Source organism: Leuciscus leuciscus (genome assembly GCF_965113295.1).
Source record: "Leuciscus leuciscus genome assembly, chromosome: 7".
NCBI classification, from domain to species: domain Eukaryota; kingdom Metazoa; phylum Chordata; class Actinopteri; order Cypriniformes; family Leuciscidae; genus Leuciscus; species Leuciscus leuciscus.
Window position 1 is genome coordinate 36,717,910 of NC_138731.1, and position 22,121 is coordinate 36,740,030.

A 22,121-nucleotide genomic window follows, 5' to 3' on the forward strand; every position below is an offset into this window, starting at 1 on the left:
ATTGCCAGTGTCCTATATTGTCTCACAATGCACAGTCCTCTCAGAAAGTCACAAGTGTGTTGACTCCCTTTGAATTCCCTGTCCTCGAGGAAGTGTGTGGCTTTCTAAACAAGCCACAATCCATAGCACAGTCAGTAATAAAAGCCAAGCCAGCCTGAGGAGAACAGATCAACATGGCAGATTGACAATGAGAGACCATTAAAGAACAGGACCAGGAGAGGGTTTCACTCAGCCATTATTCCTCCTCTCTGGAGAGGAAAATGTGTCGATAACTGTTAGACCCTTCACATGTCGGCCTGTCACTCACCAGGCTGCCGCTGTTCGCACGGGCACGCAGGGGGCCGTCACCTGCCTCGTACTCGCTCTCCCCGACCCAGCTGCCTGCCTGAAGGCTACAACAAACCCCTGGAAAAGAGAGCGAAACATTACAGATCAGCTTAGCAGCTATACATCAGCATTTTAAAAGGATAGTGGACCAACAATGAAAATTATGTCATTATTTACTCACCCCTCATGTCATTTTAAACCTATATGCTATTATTTCTTTTGTGGAATATAAAAGGAGTTATTTTGAAATTAAAAATCCTCACACAATATATATAGTATGGCTACATAATACTTAAAATATAGTGGCTAATACATTTATTATAGTTATTATACTGTGTTTTTGGTCTGTTTTGAAGAATGACAGTCAAATGGAAAAAAGCTGCTCCCTTTTTTGTTTGACGGGGGAAGAAAAAAAGCACAAGGGCGAGAAAATAAAGACAGATTTTTCATTTTCGGGTGAACTTCTAAGTGTAAAAGTTTCAAGGCAAATATGTACAACAGCAGTGATGCAACGTGCACTTAAATTCTGCAAGTCTTATGCTGTATTTTACAACTTTTACTTGGGAAAAGTAACAGAGCAGGACAAGATCTTCAGGGCATGAGACGCACAGCTAGAGGGGATGATCTCTCATTTTCTCTCTTATTCATTTCTGTCAGGTAAAATTCTTCACAAAACGTCTTCAGCACAATATACTACAAGTGATCTCTCTGCTGCACAAGGCTGTCCAAAAAAACAAAACAAAAAACAGCTTCTGCTTCACACATATATATAAACAAATCCTCCATCACAAGCCTTTTTTCGCCTGCTGAACTTGTTTACAACTATTTGATAGCGTTCTGCTCAGTTTGCCCTAGTTGTACGTCTGGCTGAAATGGCTCTTTCTTGACTGAAGAGCTCTAGAGTAACAAGCAGCTATTGTCTGTTGTTCCAATGAGAATGACAGAAAAAGGACAAGGGGAATAAATGTGCACCTTGAGCATCTAAAAATATTTATGAAGCAGTTAAAGAGAAGAGCAAAGATGCTAGCTCGATCACTCATTGGCTTCTCTAACTGAAAGGCTGTCTTATATGCCTTTATATTGAAACAAGGTTATAAGAGTTTGCCATTTGCCTTTATTTGAATAATATTTATAAGTGTGTGTGTGTGTGTGTGTGTGTGTGTGTGTGTGTGTGTGTGTGTGTGTGTGTGTGTGTGTGTGTGTGTGTGTGTGTGTGTGTGTGTGTGTGTGTGGTGTTAATATATATATATAATTAAAAATAAGCTGTATTTTAAACAAATTAAAATGAATATATATTAAATTATATATGCACACATACACATTTAAAAGGTCAGTAAGATTTATTTTTGAAATGCATTTTACCAGTAAAGACATTTATAATGCTACAAAATGTTAATAATGTTTCCATTTAAAATAAATGCTGTTCTTTTGAACTTTCTATTCATCAAAGACAACAACAATAAGTGGCCAAATCTCCACACCACAAACTGACAATCACATATTAACAGCAAACACACACTCTCCCCATCTTTTTCTCTGCTCTCGGGGGAAGAAGTCTCCAAACTCATCCTTTCCAATCACCCTACTTCCTGTCCGCTTGATCCTATCCCCACTCATCTGCTTCAAGCCATTTCTTCTTCTGTTGTACCTGCACTTCACACTGGTACCTTTCCCACAGCATTTAAGCAGGCTCAGATAACCCCACTGCTTAACCCCTAAACAGGCAACATGCACCACAGGATACATCCTCTTTAATCTCTTGTAGGATGCATGAGAAAGACTTTTTCCATCCAGTTCTGTTATCATTATCATAGCTGAGTCTGTTTGTAGTATGTGGGTCACATGACTTGGTTCAAATTTTATGTGCTAATGTTTTTGATCATCAGTAGAAGTCTTGTTCCAGGACCGGGGGCCTATAGGGAAGATCCTTATAGGCCCCCTGTACACAGTCCCCCTTCTCAATCAATGTATTTTGAGTTAAACAATTGTGCAAAATGTTAATATTCACAGATAACACTGACATTATTAAGCTCAGTTAACTCCATCTTTGTATTTTTACTGCAGGGTTTCACACGGCTAATTTTATTGTAGAACAGGGGTGATCAACCCTGCAGGACAGTGGACCTCAAGGGCTAGAGTTGCCCTGAGGTTGAAGACAAAACAAGCTCAGTAAAAATACAAGAAATGTGTATGCCTCAATTTTAGGACACTTAGAAATATCATACATGCAATATATTTAGCATATTAAATTTATTTGCAACAAATAAATCATAGAAATATTGATGACTGGCTTTTTTATACCATAATAGGGCATGTAACCTAGGAGATACAACTCATAAAATCAAATATATCAAATATTTAAAAAAAATTCCTTTGGATATGTTTTACTTAAGTTCAGATGATAAAGTGACATGAAATTAATTTTTGTAGATCATTTTCCACTCTTGCCTGTTTAACGGTTAATAAACCCACTCTAAATCCAGCACTTTTAGAAAACTACAGACCAATATGCCTTCTTCCATTCATTGCTAAGACAATTGAGCAAGTCACGTTCAAGCAAGTCTCTACCTTTCTCACACAGAACAGCCTCCTGGACAACAACCAGTCTGGTTTCAAAAGCGGCCACTCAACCGAGACTGCCTTGCTCTCGGTTATTGAAGCCCTGCGACTGGCAAAAGTAGCTTCCAAATCATTAGTACTCATCTTGCTGGATCTGTCTGCTTCTTTTGACATGGTTAACCACCAGAGCCTCCTGTCAACCCTCATGACAATGGGAATCTCACTCCAGTGGTTAAAGTCTTACCTCTCAAGTAGGTCCTTCAGGGTGCCTTTGAAGGGTGAATGGTCCAAGTTGCATCTAGCTACTGGGGTGCCTCAGGGCTCAGTGCTTGGACCACTTCTCTTCTCCATCTATATCTACCAATTGTTTTCTTGTTTTATAAATAAATTGGTTTAATGTTTGAAGAATTTGTTGTTTGCCTCTTTTATGTTGTGGTACATGAGCCAGCCGTAACAGACATCATTAGGATCTGTCATTCAGAAACCTGGCTTTTCCTATGCTGAGGACATACAACTCTACCTTTCATTACAGCCAGATGATCCGATGGTAGCTGCCCGCATCTCAGTCTGCATGACAGACATTTCTTGCTGAATGAAGGACCACCACCTTCAACTCACCCTTGCAAAGACAGAACAGCATGTGATCTCAGCCAACCCAACACTTCATTACAACAACTCCATTCAGCTAGGTTCGTCATCCATAACTCCTTCCAGGACAGCCAGGAACCTCGGAATTGTACAATTATTTATATAATTTTTTAACATTATTATTAACAAAATAAGCATGACCTTAAGTTTGCTTTTCAACCCTTTTAATTTTAATTCAGTCTATCAAAATGTTGTTCATTAAATATTTATAATACTAATATAGAATAAAAAAATTAAAAATTAAAAAGAAACGCAATACCAAGTGCAAACGGGCCAGGAACGAAAATCGAATTGGAGGTGTAACCAACCATTTTTGTCCACATCCCACTGTAGTCTCTTATCGTAATGGAATAACCCACTTTAGATTAAAACTTTGCATTCCGTTGTGGAAGTGTGCCACTGAGCCATTAGCAGGATTAGTATTCCTGCATCCAAAGAGTCACTGTGTATCGCTATCTCTATAACCAGCCAAGCCCATAGTCTCAAAACACCTATAGGAACGAGTGCAGGCACACGCAGAAACCTCCACAGTAATCATAAGCTGTAATTGCACTTCCTCTGCCTCTTTAATTATGGTGTTCATTTCCCGGGTCCCCATGAGGGCGGTGGCGGTGAGAATGTTACATCCCAGGGTTAATCCGACTCTCTCTCTGGACGATAGGGCCAGGTTGTTAGCCGAGCACCAAAGAGCCATTAGCATATTAGCTAATTAGATTCACAATGATGGGAGACATCGAAGCTCAGCATGCGTGTGTGCGGTGGGTGGCTGTGGATCATGGCGCTGGCAGCTCACACACTCATGGGCACTGAACCGTGATACAGTGAGCCATGGAGACCCATACAGAAAAGCTCAGGCAGAACATCAAGAGCTGATACAGTGTGGCACAGACAGAGAGCTAAACTGAATGATGTACACTCACTCATTCCTCCATTTAAGACATTATTTAATGTTGCACAAAAATCACATTGCAATGTTATTTAAATGGCGATATAATAAAAATGCAACATCTCATGGTACTGCTGCAAAGATTGAAGGGTAAAAAAACTAAAAGTCTCCAATTTCAATGGGCTATGTAGAATTCAGAAACCCTTGTTATTAAATCCTTGTTATTAGCGACACCGGTGACCGTTAAATGAATTGCAGCCAGCAACTTATTGCTGATGCTTGCACTCGAGCACACGTAACATACAAGAGGACGTGATTCAATGCCTGATATACTCAAGGCGAAGTTCTTTTCAGTGCAATTTTGGTACACACAAGTTGAAAATATTTTAATATTTGTATTAATAATAATTACAATTATATTAAACTATTATATGAAAACATTGATTAAATAACAGCATTAATATTTAAATGAATACTGAATTCTATAATAATATAATGATTATTAGTATTATTTGAAAGTATTGTTATACAAAATGGAACAAATAAGGTTTTTTCTATAATGCATTACAATATTTCCATTATTCTTATTCAGATTTTTATTCTTATCACTTCAATAATATTATAATTAATATATTAATGAAATGATAATAGCAATACAATTATATGAAAATATTGTAATATAAAAAAGCTTTTCCATTCTTACAATATTTCTATTCCTATTCTAAATATAATATTTAATAGTAGTGATATAATAAGAATCATAAGTAATATTTATAATTAATAATAATGATAATAAAGCTTTAGAGTTTTAGTGTGTAGCTGACAATAATTTTTACATATGTCATGTCATGTCCCTTTCGTTAACCCAGTGTTACCTTATTAGAGATTTGCATAATAACTAGAGCAGATTAGAAATGTTTTAAATTGGGTGAATGTGAAAAAGTGAATCTGGAGCACTTGAAACACACTATAGATTTAAATCATGATACATCAAGCATTTTTTAATATCCAGCAAGTAACATTTCCACCACAAGTCTTTTACAACTGTTCATATCTATAGGGAGAACTGATAGATAATGCCGTAAAACTGCCCTCAAAAGGTATTGTCTATTGTGGGCTGGATATTAAAAATGGATAGCAAATATGTTAACAATAACCAAAATCAACAAATAGATAGCTTGGAGAACAAACACCTCACCAGCAATGATCCCTCTAGGCTGCATGCGAGAATGGCCGTGCACTACTGATGTTTTGCTCACACATAGAGCAGAAGGCAGACTCAAAAAAGGAAGGGATTACTTGAATCAGAACTAAATGAATGGGCATGGCTTCAACCTATTCAACCCAGTCTATTGATTTTCACTATTAAACTGAAGATGTGAGAAATCGTATGGAAATATCCATCGCTGATTAATTCACGAGAAAAGGACCACATGCTAAATTTATAGCTGCATTAAATGGAATAGAAAACCATTTCTAAACATATGGTTTGTCCAATCGAAATAGACACAGAGTAAATGCTCACCAAAACGCATGTTTGCAAATCTGGACGTTTGCAGGCGCAAGTAACCCTATTACTTTGGGGACTGTATTATAAGTTATATTATATAATAAAAGTTCAGATAGAGACATTTGAATAGTACTAATATTCATGCAAACTTAAACTAAGCATAAACTATCTTATCTAAAGCTTTGACTCATTATTGTGCACTTACAGCTGAAACGGAGCATCCAGCAGCCGTTGAGGACTCCCTGCAGTGTGGTCAGGGTAGAGGGCATGATGGGAACATCTGGTACAACCACATGGGTGACTGGAGAGACATTTAATCAAAGAGTGAAGCAATTAATCACAAGAAATAAACAAATAAATGACTAGTAATATGGTAATATATTACATCTGTATTCATTTCTATTGAGAACTAAGCATTGTAATCATTAAATATTCACTGGTTGTGTCTAAAGCTCACTTGAATTCATTCATGATCATCAGATGTGGCATTATGATTATTTGAAAAGCAGTGTAAAATTAAAATACTGCCAGTTAAGTTGTTGATTAACCAGGTAGTTGTCTTTGTTACTCTCAGTGTTATTTTAGTAGTATCTATTATATATACACTATTATAGTATTAATATTTTGAAATAGCTTTTATTTTTATAGTTTCAGTTTAGTAATTGTATGTGCCGTTGTCATTTGTATTAGTTTTTTATTTCTATTTATTTTCAATTTATTTTTATTTCAGTTTTAGTACTTCAACTCAAACTTATTTCAATTACACACAAAAAAAATTGTTTTATTGTTGTTCATGCTGCCTTAAAAAAGTTCAATCAAAGGGACATGGTGATGAAAAAAAAAATTTGATTAAAATGTCAATGCTTTTGCGTTCTCTAGCAAATGTTTTGCGTCCCGAGAAACTTTTGAGTTCTTTGCGAGCGAATGCAAAAGTTTTGCGAGGGAAAGCAAAAGCATTGACATTTTTTTCTCCCATCTCATATTTTTTATTCCATCACCATGTTCCTTTAAGGGCTCCGTAAATATTTTAATTTTGAGTTTTATTTAATTTACCAAACTGTTTTTCATATAGTTATAGTTTTAATACAATTGATGTACAACACTGCACACAATATATGTATCAGATTCAGATTGTTTTATTTAGTGCCATGTCAGCATTCAAAGCTATTTTCATGGCAAAAATCCAATTACAAAAATACAAATATCATATAAATACAATAAAAACCAAACAAACAAAAACAGCAAGTCATATTATACAAGAATTTTTTTTTTATTAACATTATGATAAAAAAGTCCTTAAGTGAGGTAACTTCATAAAAGAGCATTCTACTAGTATAAAGTCAAGGACAATCTAATAAAATATGTTTAACAGATAGGGGAATCTTACAAAACATGCATAAAGTTAATAGATGTATCAGAAAAACAAAGACACTACAAAGAAGCACCTAATATAGAAGTAGTATGCTACACTTCGCCAAGCCCTAGGGATCATTTTAATTCTAGAAAACGCAAAGCTCCCCTCTTTGTTGTGTGACAAACGCACAGCCTACATTCTTCGAGAAAATTGCATTTTGCCCTTGTTCAGCTATGTGCAACCTATGAGAAACCACTTCAATTACTTTAATTCTACTCTGTTTCAACTTTGATTGCTTAGAAGATGAGACATTGCACATTGTTTGTCTGTTGGTGTGATTTCTGGAGGAGTCGAAAGACTCTGCGAGAGCTACATTTGTCACTGAAAGTGCTGGTTTTATAATGTATGATTTCATAATATCCCTCTTATGCTCCAGCTGGATGCCTTGTAATGCTCTTCTATGTGATGGAAGAAAGGCAAAGAAAGAAGAGACACTTCATTTCACTGCTCAGAAAATGTTTCATTGTTGTCGTCTCCAAGGGCTGAGCCGTCCACGAGGTGTTAGAATAGTTCTATCCTCAGCAGACACAAAAAAATATTAAGACCTGACGTGCAATTAAATGTAAAATGTATTCTGATTAAATGCCACATATTTCATGATAATATGTATTTAATGATTATATGAAGCAAAATTTGCATGTCAAAAAAACTGTTTCGATGATTTTTTTTAGCACATAAACTATCCTACAATTGGTAATATAAACACTCATATGCTTAAGCATATGTAAATAAGCTTATTCTGCCACCATGTTAATTTGATTGGTCCATTGTTTTAACAGACTATGCTTTTTAGACTATGCTGGACTTTAAAAGTTAGAAAAATAACATTTTCAACTTCACAAAATGTATTAAAAGCTATTTTACAAAGGCTTTGAATGTGGTTCTTCCAATCAGAATGTAGTCAAAACTATCAATAATAATTTTGCAGTTTTGAGTATTTTGTTTGCAACTGATGTTAAATAATATGAAGCTGTTTTGTCTTCATGTGTTATTTTGTTTTCATAAGCAAAGACATAAATTTGCTTGTTTTTTTTCATGTATAGATTTTTTATGAAAGAAACAAATACTTCTATTCAGCAAGGATGCAATGAATTGAATGAAATGACAGTAAAGACATTTTTAAGGTTATAAAATATTTATATCTCAAATAAATGTTGTTTTCTTGAACTTTTTTTATCACGGTTTCCACAAACATTAAGCAGAACAACTTTTCAACATTAATAATAATGTAATAAGAAATGTTTCTTGAGCAGCAAATCAGCATATTACAATGATTTCATCATGTGACACTGAAGACTGGAGTAATGATGCTGAAAATGCAGCTTTTCCATCACAAAAATAAAATTGTAATATAAATGAAAAAACAGTAATATTGTGAAATATTATTACAATTTAAATAACTGTTTTGACTGCATTTTTTATCATATAATTGCAGCCATGGGGAGCATAAAGACAGCATTAAAAATGTTTTACCAAACCCAAACTTTTGAACGGCAGAGTATACCATTACCCTGATATAAAAATGACTCATACTATGATACACCGGCGCCCACTCATTCCTTTACACAAAACTCAAAGGAGATGTACCTGCACTTGAAAAGGACTTCACTTGTTTTCCTCCAAGGAGTTGAGCGGCTTTGGCGAGCTGCTTCTGCTGAGTCTGCGTCAGCTGACTGCCAATCAGAACCACTGGACCCGTCTCCCGCACAAGTCTCCCTGCAGCCTGCGAGAATACAAATAAACTATAACGCACACTTCATTTGCATTTATGCTCTTGACAGATGCAGTCTAAAAGCAACATACAAAATACCAAAAGTGCAACATACCAGCATTTTTGGTCTGTTTGTTTTCAGTGTGTATATTTGTATGTGCGGAGGGTTCGGGTCGTGTACCTTATTGAGGCTGGCGCGGGGCCTCAGGGTGGTTGTTAAAGCTTCCGGGGCCATTCTTATGACCTCCTGCATTTCTGGAGTCAATGCATAATCCACCGGCCGCAGGCCAAGCATATTTCTGGGAAACACAGACATATGTATAGTTTATGCAAAGAACACTTTATTGAAAAGAAAACATTTTCAAGGACATACTGTGTATCCTCTAGATGTTTCTCTGTTAAGCCTGCTAATGCATTATGCACACAGAAAAGTTGGTGTTTCAACCTACCTGAAATAAATAAGCCTCACAAAATGGTGCACTTTGTGGATTTGTTTTTGTGAACTTCAAAGAAATGCACAAATAAAAGATGTCCCTTTTGTCATTTGTGACTTAAAAAGGAGCTCACAAAATACCCCCTTTGTGCCATTTCACCAAAAGTCAATGAAATGTCGACCCAGGACGAGCTATAGGGGTGTTGATGGACTCAATCTACTCCATCTATGTTTTGATCATAGTTCTGAATCCGATCTGGATGTAGTCTTTGACAAAAACACGATTTTCTCAGCCTTTTGCTCAAAATGTTGCTTTTTTATGATATTTACTCAAATTCAAGTGTTAACAAAAGAGTTTTTGTTTATTTGTTTAAAAGGAGAGGCTCTGTTCTTTCTTTTGATATATTGCATGTTCAGATATGAACACAATTGGCAACTTTTGTAAAAAAATTAATAAATAAACACCCTGGTGGGGAAAGAGTTGATTGGCTAAAAATAAGCCAGAGATATTACTTGTAATTTTGATGGAATGTTCTTCTTGAAGAACTTTTGTATTTATAATAGTGCAAGTAAACAAAATCTTTATTTCTTAGAATTGCTATGAATCTCCCAAGTAATGAAATCAAGATGATTTTCCTGCACACTGCTATAGCTGGCAAAACTCCTAATATTCGTTTATTATAAATCATGAAAAAGAAGCGTTTCTGTTTAAATAAATGGGATTTTGTATGCTACAGCTGTTCATGGGACTTTTTCACGTTCTGTAGTTATCTTAGTCCTGCGTACCTGTTTGCAACCATCAAGGTTTATTAATATAAAGAATAATTAGTAAAAAAAAATTAAATAAAAAAACGTATTCACCAAGGAAGCATTAAATTGATCAAAAGCGACAGTAAAGTTATTTTAAAAAATTCTGCTACAACCAGGTGCTGTTCTTTTGAACTTTCCATTCATCAAAGAATCCTTGTTTCCACAAAAATATTAAGCAGCACAACTGTTTTCAATAATAATAATTATTCATTTGTATTAAATAATTATTGATAATAATAATAAGAAGAAGAAATGTTTCTTGAGCACCAAATTAGCATACTACAATGAATTCTGAAGGAGTTAGGATCTTATGACACTGAAAATTGAAGTAATGGATGCTGAAAATTAAAATCTTAACTGATATATAAATAGAAAAAGGTTCTTTTAAATTGCAATATTTCACAATGTTATTTTAACCATTTATGATCAAAGAAATGCAACCCTGGGGAACATAAGAGGCGTTATTTATTTACTATAATTATGCCAAAGCAAGTTAAAGTGTGTCACAAATGTGTACACTATTATAACCCATATGGTCTTGCTGACTAGTGCCCGCCAGGTCTGCACTGTCTTATGCCAAAGCGTAGGACATTTGAGGGTGGCATTAGGGACAGGGCCTCAAAACACTCAAGCGTTTGCAGATTATGACCTCGTTTAAACAGTGCAACTACTTAGTATGCAAAACTATCAGATGAGCGAGACGTTAAGGCCTAGGACAAACCCGAAAAGGATCTGTTTGGCAAGCAGTATGTGACGGCCCCTCGTCGGATCATTTGTCCCTGTTGGCTGTTAGGGAAAGAGAGGTGGAAATGAAAGAAAGTCGAGAGGGATGTATGTTGAGATTAAGCTTTAGCACAGATAACACCTGGGGGGCAATTAAGAGGTCCACTGGTCCATAAAATTTCATTTGGATTCATGAGCCACCCCACACCCCCCAAACAAGCCCACATTCTCTTCACGCTCCCATTGGATGTAAATGATTTTGTTTAGGTCGGCGCACAGCTTCTAATCTTAAAAAGTGAAAATCCAATAATGCCAAAGTGTCTCATTCGCAGGCGTCACATACATATGTGTGTGTGTGTGTGTTACCCATACTAATAAAGGGGAGGTGTGCATTCATCACCTCCAGCAAAATAAGACACTCCATGTGGTTAAAGAGTGATATTAGTAAGCTAAAACCTCTCAGCAACTGCATCTATCTCGCAGTTGACAAATCAGACACAGATGCCAATGGTAAAAGGGACCAATGAATCACAGATCGAATGTGATGTGAAAATTACTCCTCGGAGGTGCTCCAGCTGTTCCTGTCCACATAACCGAAGCAATCAAGAATGGTGGCGCTAAGCACTAGAGCTAACCAGATCTCATCGACTGAAAGAAACAGTTCGCTCCTTTGCTCGGATCAGATCAACAAAACAAATCAAGCTTATGCAAGCCCAATCAATCTAAATGTTCCTACTAGTACACAGCTGTTGTGTTCCAAAGCCTAGTGAGCTGCCTTACTAAGTGTCATGGAATCTTAATTATGCTGCCTCCTAAAACACCTAAGACCAGAATGCACTGCACCAAGCTGAACAAATTTAAAAGATTAGTGGTTGACCAGCATAGCTTTTTCAATGGTGTTGCAGATACCGACAAACAGCCGAGCAGGCATTACAATTTTAAAATGGTCAAATATTGGCTGCCTTATCTTTTAACAAAAGTTGTTGCGAACTCTCTATTACACTGTGCCTCGTTTACAAATCAATCTGCAGTCAAATTCTCCGAACAAACATATCATCCTCTGAAGCGATCTGGGACGCCATTAAAATAAACCATCCACTTGTTTCCGAAGCTGGGATCCTTCGGAAGCTGTTTAAACTGGACTGACAGACTCAAGTGCACGGAATATGTTAGAAACTGAAAATGAATCTGTATCTATAGCTGGACCATTAATTGTTAAAAAGATCTCGATCGCATTCCTATGACAATGATTCACCTGTGTCTATTAAAGGTACAATATGTAAGAATTTTGTATCAAAATATCCAAAAAACACTTTTATATCACATATGTTATTTATATCAATTATGTACTTACATTATCCTAAATGTTTCCAAGAATTTGTAAATTCAGATAATTTATTTTGCTGGCGAGAGTTCTTGGAAACATTTAGGATTATGTAAGTACATAATTGAAATAAATAACACTTTGCAAGTGGTTTTTGGATATTTTGATACAAAATTCTTAATTATTGTACCTTTAATAGACACAGGTGAATCATTGTCATAGGAATGCGATCGAGATCTTTTTAACAATTAATGGTCCAGCTCTAGATACAGATTCATTTTCAGTTTCTAACATATTCCGCGTACTTGAGTCTGTCAGTCCAGTTTAAACAGCTCCTTTGCGTCTCTGTACAGACTTCTGAAGGAGCTCTGCTAACGACGCCGGAGAAAGATTCGGGGACGCTCTGATGCTCTGACGTAGATCGAAGGCATGATCTTTTTAAACCAATGTTTACAGGATTGCGTTCTCTGGAATCCTCTCAGGCGGAGGACTTCTACATTCTGATTGGTTGCCGCCGAACCGCGTCATAGCTTATTACCATAAAGTTGCCTTGACTTCAACTCTCCTCGCCGCTCTCACCGTCCAAGACGCGCTGCGCCGCGCCACCCTCGCCGGAGCTCGCCCGCACAGTTAGACAGGTGAGCAAATGTACATAAAACAAATCAATGTTATATAGCTCAACATGATGAAATGTTAGAATGATCCGTATGTTTTTTCTAATGTTTATCTAGCTTACTGCTAGTCTCGTATAGCCAACAAACTAACACACATTGAATAACATTATAACTTTCAACACACTCAAATATGCCGTTTAGTATGATAGTGTAATGTTAGACCAAATGAAACAGCTCTGCGTTACTTCACAAGTTTAATTCGTCAAATAAATGGACCTGTGTGCGCAGTAATTCAGCACTTGCGGGTAGTTCGATAGAATGAAATGTCCTCATTCCTTTATATAGGCTACGCGGGACTCACGTGTGGCGCTGATATCTGTCTCTCATTAGCGATCGCGCCCTGCTTCATACCACAGTCATGTTAAAAAACATGAATGTTTTCACTCATCCATAAAAATTATTAGATCAATCAGCATGACGGCAATTTCCATGATTCCGCTTATCACTGCGTCATCAATCTACGCCTTTGTTATTGTAAAAGGTTAGCGACCCCTGGCGGCGAAAAAAACAAACATATTGTAGCTTTAAACCGTTGACAAAATTACACCGGAACATTAAGGTCTGTGTTTGTGCCATTGACCCAGAGAAAGCAGGTATCATGTATAGGTATGAAACAGCTTCACAAACAGACTTTTGAACATTACAGTATGGTTGTGTCGGTTACAATAATTCAAATGATCACAGAAGTACTGGGAAAAAAGTTCATAGTTCAGATATAAACACTGATGTCTATGGTAGCGATCAAAATAGAGCAAATCACCTTCTGAAAATAACTTGACGTTTCAAATAAAGATTGTATCAATTACATCGCGACACCAGTAGGTGGTGGCAAGTGACTTAAGTTTTTCAAATTTGTCATTGAATCATTCATCCAAGAGATCTGTTCAAAAACGCTGATTCATTCAGTAATTAAACAAGTGAAGTATTTATGAGTCATTGAATTATTCATTCAAACCTTTTAAAAAGGTATACAAATAATTTTTCATACAAATAACGGTTCTGAACAACTGTTGTTGTTTCCAGCCGCCAGCATTTGGACAGTCAAAAATAGTCGATCTCCGAATGCGAATGAACTGACTCTGAATTTTAGTATTGTTTCTTATATGAGGATCCTTTTTCAAATACAAGGTGAATATTGATTTGATTTTCACTAACGACAAAACAACAAATTATTCGTGAATTTATATGGAACTAAGCTTAAGGAGCTTTCCATCTTTACTCTCCTCCCTGTTACGTTGCATTCGGACTATTTTTAACTGACAAAATGCCAGCAGACGGAAACATTATGCAACTGATAAAGTGAGTTGTACAAAACCTTTCTTTTTAGCAAACTTTGTGTACACAAACAATGTTGTCAATGCTCGAGTTCATGTGTAGAGCCCCTGGTGATACTTCAAGCACAGTTTCATGTTGTGTCGAGCCTCCTTAGTGTTTTAAAAATAGCGATTTTGATGCTATCACTGTAGTGCCCCTAGCACTGCCATTCAAAAGCCATTTTGACTGAAAACGAAAATACAGTCAATCTTAAAAGTGGCGTTTCCATTCTAATTATGCTTTTACACAAATATTTGACTCGGGTAGATTAACAAAAATAACCTAGGTTGCAATTTGGCGAGAGTTACACTTTAAAGCTGCAGTCCGTAATTTTTTTGTGTTCAAATTTAACAAAATGTATATGAGCGAGTACATCATGAATCCATTTTGCAAACTGTGTTTTTGTCTTATCCTGAATCATTACGGTACACCTATAATACGTGTTTATATTGGACTATTTCAGATTGGTCGGGTCGCCACCGCTGCGGAGTAGCCAAGTACCTGCGTGACTCATCATAGACATGAACAGAGAGAAGTAGCTCCAGCTACAATGTTCTTCCCACAAGACACATGCAGCTCTATATACTGTATAAGGCCTCGTTTACACTTCAGGTCTTGATGCCCAATTCTGATTTGTTACCTTTATCCGATTTTTTTGACCGTCCGTTACACGTTCTTTCAACTGTGACCCATATCCGATTCATGCGTTTACACTTGCCATACTATCTGAAACATCGCGCATGCTTAAAGGGTTCAATTCTCTTGCACAGAAGGGCGGACGCAAAATATTCTTGATGCTAGCTCTGCGATATATGCGAAGTTCGCCAAACATCACCATAATTTTGAGGCGGAGGACGACGAAAAGTGCCATCATTGCACATATGCTTCAGTTATTGTGTGTGAGAGAGATCTCAGGACTGGTGGGAGCATATTGTGTTTAAAGGGATACTCCACCGTTTTTTCATATCTCACATCACATACCTCTCTCATCTCAGTGCGTGCACTCAATCGCTCTGGCGCGCGGTGACACTTTGATAGCACTTAGCTTAGCCCAGTATATCTAACAGCAATGAATTTAGAAGTGACCAAACACATCAACGTTTTCCCTATTTAAAAACAGTTACACGAGTAGTTATACGACCAAGTAGGGTGACACAAAATAAAACGTGGTGCTTTTCTAAGCGGGGTAACTATAATGTAGAGATGCACCGATTGATCGGCTGGTGACCGGAATTGGCCGATTTTCACATGATCAGCCGTGACCGGCGACCGGCCGGTCAGTCTGACAAATACCGATTTTATGCCGGTCAAATGCACTCGGGCGCCGCATGATTAACATTCGCGCAACATCAGCATCACACGTGCACACGGAACACACATGTAGGAAACCTCGTGAATTACGTCCGTTCAGACCGCATTTTTTTTCGGCGTGCATGTTAATCAGTGAGTGCATTCACAACGGGAGCAGGAGCAGCGCGTGAGCATCAAGCAGGAGCGTCGCGAGCAGTGAAGCGCGTGTTTCGGCGCCGAGTCTATTTGCTGCACTGCTCACGCTCAATTAAAGGGAAAGCACACTTTTGATGGACAAAATAGCCTAAATAGGGTTTCACAAAAAAGTTTTGAATTTGCGTGTTTTAACAAGAACTGGAGTAGGCAATGTCAGAAAAGAAAACGAAGACTAATATTTATAGAAAATGTACCCATTTAAACTTGTTTTATTATTCAGTTTGTACAAGTGATTGCAATAGGCCTGTGTGTGTGCTTTGAGAAATATCTTTATACTGCAAAGCTATATTTATTTAATTTTTTATTTATATATTATTTTATCGCCATTCCCTGTTTTCATACAGACGTTTAGTTTGCTAAATACATGTTTAAAAAAATGATTGGATATTGAATGTGAAAAGGAAATGGTTCTTCCATAACACTGCACTTTAGATGTGTGTGAATTACCCACACCTGGAGTAATTTATATAGTTCTATTTTATAGCGTTTATCTGTTCAAAAACATATGTACTATGCAAATTGTAAAATGTTCTATTACAGAAAAGATATAAAATAAATATTTGTGTGTGCTGTAAAGTGGTCAGAAAAAATGAAATAGGAATCGTCTAAAATCGGTATCGGCAAGTCAAACTTAATGAAAAATCGGAAATCGGAATCGGCCCAGAAAATTGTAATCGGTGCATCTCTACTATAATGTCCGGCGGAAAAGCACTTTTAGGAATACTTCGACTCGGCGCAGTAAAAAGTCACGCCTGATCCTCTTCCCACTATTGACAGAAGTGAGAGGAAGAGGATCAGGCATGACTTTTTACTGCGCCGAGTCGAAGTACTCCCAAAAGTGCTATTCCGCAAAAATCATGAATCTCAATTTATCCAGAATGGTGCAGCTCTTACTGCATCCAGTGTGGACAGCGTCAGTCATTATAATGGGTTGTTTTTGCTTTTGACGAGACGCGAACATCCAGTGTAGGCAAATATCAGCCGTTAAGCGACGGAATGCCAGTGGGCGGGGCCAATGGTGCGCTATTCGTTAATGTCTCGCTCTGGAGGCAGTCATATGCAAATGTATTTGCCCATGTGACGTCACAGATCCCAAAATATCCAAACGAGACGTTTTTGGAGCTTGATTAAATAAATGCTTTGTTTAGAATGAGGATGACGATTAGAGCTATGAAACTATGAATTTATGAACTAATTGAATTTTTCATGTCATTACCCCTTTAAAATAGAAAACAGTTATTTTAAATTGATATATATATATATATATATATATGTGCAGTGGTGTTCTGAAATGAGACAATGTATATAAATATATATGTTTGTGAATATAAACGAAGCGCTGTTTGTGTGATGTTCTGCGAGTAGCTGTCTATGCAGAACGTTCCAAATCAGTCACATATGAGGTCCTGTGACAGTTAGGTGCAGCTTATGTAGCCAGCAGACAACTCGCTAAGTTTTAGAACAGAACTGCCGGCTCTGTCTTGCTTGTACTTGCTACCTGCATGGTCCCCCAAGAAGCGTCTTTTCTGTTCTGAAACGCATTAAAGATTACTGCTGGTACAGCAGGGATGTGCCATTCAATTCATACAACACATTACAGCGGAGGCTCTGCCCACAGCAGTTCCCCCCATAGCCCCACTGCTCCGATTCCAGACCGCAAGGAGTGAAAGTGATTGATTACGTCTGACAGGAGTGGATTGCTTCTGTGCAGTGCTTCTATGACAGAGCTGATGCTTCACTTCACCATTGACTAACGAAGCATAAATCTGCTGATGCTTTATGCTCTCCCAATGTACAGCACAGCACTAGTCAATCAATGTACAAAGGGCAGACAGACAAAAAGAGACGCAGAGACGTATAAAGAGAACTCTCGGGATGAGTATTCGTGCATCTGGGTTTGCTGCCAATCTTGGGGAAATAGAGTTCATTAAGATAAAGGGCATGTGGGAAGAAGATCCCGAACATCTCTACACCAGGTATTAGGGCTGGGCGATAAAACGATATCGGTATTTATCGACGGTACACCATTGTCGGTAACGATATAAAAAAATGTCTATATAGCGCTCAATATTTTCACGCTCGACCACCATAACGTCGCCCGACATCAAATGGCAAGCGGAATGAAAGCGGAACGAAACTGCGTTATTATTTTGTGCTCCACGGACCGTTTATCAGTTTGGACCATCAATGTCAGTGCAGCGCGAGCCGATCTTGATCAAGCGACACTGTTACTACACAGCGCCAAAATATCCAGTAAAGAAAGCATTTGAATTCGCCACAGAAGTAATAACATCAGCGTGAGATCGAGTGAGAAACATTCAAATTTCTCCGTTATTAACGGATCAAACTGCGCTGACGTGGAAACCAGGAGAATCATTGTGCCATGAATGAACTAGTTATATTTAAGTCCATAGATCAGCACCATTCATTGTATATGGATTTAATGTACTGTAGTAACACTCACAGTAACCATGTTTGGCAGGAATAGTAAAATGCTTTCAAGTACATCACACATCTTTTTCCAGCACTTCAAAACTCAAATATTATCATATTTAAATGTTATTTTTAATGTGATGACCAAAACACATTTGTTCATCCTTCAAATATATTACCCCCATTTATAAAAGTAAACGTTTCAAGATGTAGGGACTTATTTAAAAATAACTTTTCTTTTTAATAATATATATTTTTTTAAATCAAGGAAATTTCTTTGGCATTTCTTTCTGTTTGCTGTATCTCAAAATGTACCTAACCGTGACACCACTGTGTCGTAAGGAACCGTGAATTTTGTGAACCGTTACACCCCTACTTATTACAGATGTTGATCTACCTCAAAGTTTGCCTTGATTCTTCTACGTTTACACTTTTACATTGCACTTTGCACACATTTTATAACATTTTAAGTTCAAGAGTTTCTTTAACACTTACTTTTTTATCTTAATATAAGATATAAAGAAGATATTTTTTTTTAATTTTATTTTTGACTGCTAAAACTAAAATAATTAGTTGTTTGCCTTAATGTGGATAAATAAAATAAAAAACAGTGGTTTAATTTCAAACTTTTCTACTTGTCTTAAAAAAAAAGGTTCTAAAAAAATTTCAATAATTATCGATACCGAACGATATGAAACATTATATCGTGATAATTTTTTTTGCTATATCGCACAGCCCTACCAGGTATACACAACGCCGCAGTCACAAGATATGAGCAAGATATGAGATATGAACATGTAAAGTTGCAACGGTAGACGTGTCAACTTGTAGAGATTTTGCAACATGCTACCGTTTGTAGTGCTGACTCGGTCAAATGCAGATATATTGACTTCTTCACAACTATTCATTTAATAGCATTAGTTGTATTGTTTTGATTACAGTTTGATGCAAGATGTGTATTTATGTTATGACAAATCCTATATTTTTTGTTTATTTTAAAATTAAAACAAATTAATTAAAAATTAAATATCAAATGAGATGAAGTTATTTTAATATGTAAAAAAAAATATTTCACTGGAGTTTCCAAAAAACAGTCCTTACAGTCCAGACTTTTGACCGGTAGTGTGTAGATGTAGTTTTCGCTGCTTAATATTTTGGCTATATATGGAAACTGCCTTTTATTCAGCAAGACAACCAAGACATTTATAATATTAAAAAATATTTTCAAGAAAATGTTGCTCTTTTGTTTTTTTCTATTTATTATAAAATTGAGTATATAAAACCCCCCAATTGACTATATTCAACCAAACCTAAGCTCCTGTTGACTGCTTCAGTTTTTAATCAGGTGAGAGAATGTGAAGTCAAGTACTCACACAACACTTCGGGACGCGCCTCGTTCAACCAAGAGCTTGACCACCGCTATGTGGCCGTTCCTGATGGCATCATGCAGTGGAGAGTCATTCTGATAACCTGGTGTGTTCAACAGCGCCCCCTGCTGAAGCAGTTCCTCCACCACTCCCAGATGACCGAGATTACAGGCCTCATGCTGCAAAAACAAAACACAATGATCATACATAATTGCCTTAGTACAACAATGTTCTATCATATTATGAAGGATTATAAGAGTGAGAGCATTATTATAATAATCTTGACCCAATAGTTCCCCAGAATCAACATTTTGGCAAAGGTCTTTAAGCCAGACCTGTGGAATTTATGACTGGGGAAAATGCAGTTATATATTTGCAGAGACTTTTCTTTAAGAAACTAGAACATGTTGTGGTTCATTATTCCAGTTTTGAAAGGTTTTTCATAGAAAATGTATGATTCAGCTGTCAAGACTCCTTTCCCCAATTCTCAGTAGCCTACTGTGAAAGAAATAACAATACGCTGATTTCACGCAGCCGTTATTTTGAAATCGAAAGCGAGGCTCCGGTGGGAAGAAAACCGGAAGTGTCGCCTTTAATCACAGGAGAGTCGTGAATGCGATAGCGTATTGTTGTGTTTAATGATGGTGTGTCAATTCTAAAAATGTACATACATTTATTTCATACTTTAGACTATATACAGTGAAATTCATTTATAAATAAAATAATTTTTTAATATATAATTCAGAATGTAAAAAAAGAAGCAGGAATGAACTATATACATATCCTATATTGAATAGTAACATCCAATAGTGTAAATCGCGGCAGCAGCTTTAGGTTGGTAATCCAAGGCATTGTTGTTTATCTTTACTTCCGGGGTTCTTCCCACCGGAGCCTCACTTTCGATTTCAAAATGGCGGCTGCGTGAAATCAGCGTATATATTATTTAAACTGTAAAATACATTTGTAAAGTATAATTTCAAATATATGGGACCAGATCTAAGGGTCACACTTTTTTACTCCAGTGAATAATTCTCAGGGTGTGTTTACTTTTTAAAAGTACATTTCTGTGGAGTCACAAACCATGGAGTCTTGGCTACAAAATAAAGCTACAGTACAAACATTTCCACCAGTGTTGCTCAGGAAAGAAAGATACAGTTCACTGAAAACTCTCTATATGGGGTAAGCATTGTCTATAACAGTGGTTCCCAACCTTTTTTTGTCTGAGACCCCCTTTTTCCCAAGAAAATATTTTAGGGCCCCCCTTCACATTTAATGATATATATATAAAAATATTCACACTGGTAGGTAAAAAAGTATATAGGCTATTACTAAATGACTGCTGTCTGGGACCTCAATACTTGCATGTTATTTGTGAGGCTTTATCAATGTGAGGCTTTATTTTTGACTTTTTTGGCGCTATAGCGAGCGATAATAAACTTGCGTTTAACAGAATAATGCGTCTTTCGGAAGAACATTGTAGCTGGAACTACTTCTCTCTGTGTACGTCTATGACGAGTCACGCAGGTACTGGGCTACTCCGCAGCGGCAGCGATCTGAACCAGTGTGAAATAGTCCCAATGTAAACACTTATTATAGGTGTACCATAGTGGTTCAGGATAAGACAAAAACACGGATTGGAAAATGGATTCATGATGAACTCGCTCATTATATAAATTTTGTAAATTTTGAACAGAAAAAAGTTAAGGACTTTTATTTAATGCTCATTGCTCAAAACTATTCAAAATACGACGCAACCCCCCACAGAGCTCGCTGAGGCCCCCTTGTGGGCCGCGACCCCCCTGTTGGGAACCGATGGTCTATAACACTATATGGAGTAAGTTTTCACAATGGAACCTGCCAATAAGCATAAGCATAATTTAAACAGCAAAACAATGAAAAACTAAACATTTCATAAAAAGATAAAAATATCAAACCATTGTTTTGGCCAACAAAAACATTTTTACATTATAAAACTATTTAAATGTATAGTCCTTATCACTTGACAACTTGCCCCAATCTGACATATGTCAAATTAAATAAATACATAAATAATAATAATAAAATAAAATCCCTTGTATAACTACCTAGATGGCACATACCTTGCCTCTCTGACATACCCTCTTACGATGCCACAATATACATACTATACTAATATATATATATAGTATACACGGCATAAAACATTTCAAAGACTACCAAACATGGAAGGGCAATGGTGAAATCCACATTATCTATTTAGAGTGAACATGCAGCATTCTGCTAGGATAACATACATTACTGTACAAACAAGGAAAAGCTTTTCAACCATTTTCAGCCCAGACAACCTCGAGCAAGAGACAAGGCCGTGTAAAAAATGTATACTGAATTGTGTGCGAGTTCTCTTCGCTCACCAGTGGTGTCCAGCCTGCGTTGTCCTTCAGGTTGGGGTCAGCTCCCTGAGCAAGGAGCTTACGGACCTCCTCCACATCACCCTGTACAGAAG

The 22,121-nt window shown here is 36.9% G+C and overlaps 1 protein-coding gene across 1 annotated transcript in view; it reads right to left on the reverse strand.

Moving 5' to 3' along the window:
* Window positions 1–22,121, reverse strand: part of bard1 (BRCA1 associated RING domain 1) — a gene marked incomplete at its 5' end in the record, with an annotated part of 33,888 nt that overhangs the window by 4,219 nt on the left and 7,548 nt on the right. The window contains 6 exons of the mRNA XM_082175781.1: window positions 308–405; window positions 6,136–6,231; window positions 8,932–9,067; window positions 9,237–9,354; window positions 19,646–19,818; window positions 22,030–22,110. Of these exons, the coding sequence (XP_082031907.1) occupies window positions 308–405; window positions 6,136–6,231; window positions 8,932–9,067; window positions 9,237–9,354; window positions 19,646–19,818; window positions 22,030–22,110 (702 nt within the window). The remainder of the gene's footprint in view (window positions 1–307; window positions 406–6,135; window positions 6,232–8,931; window positions 9,068–9,236; window positions 9,355–19,645; window positions 19,819–22,029; window positions 22,111–22,121) is intronic.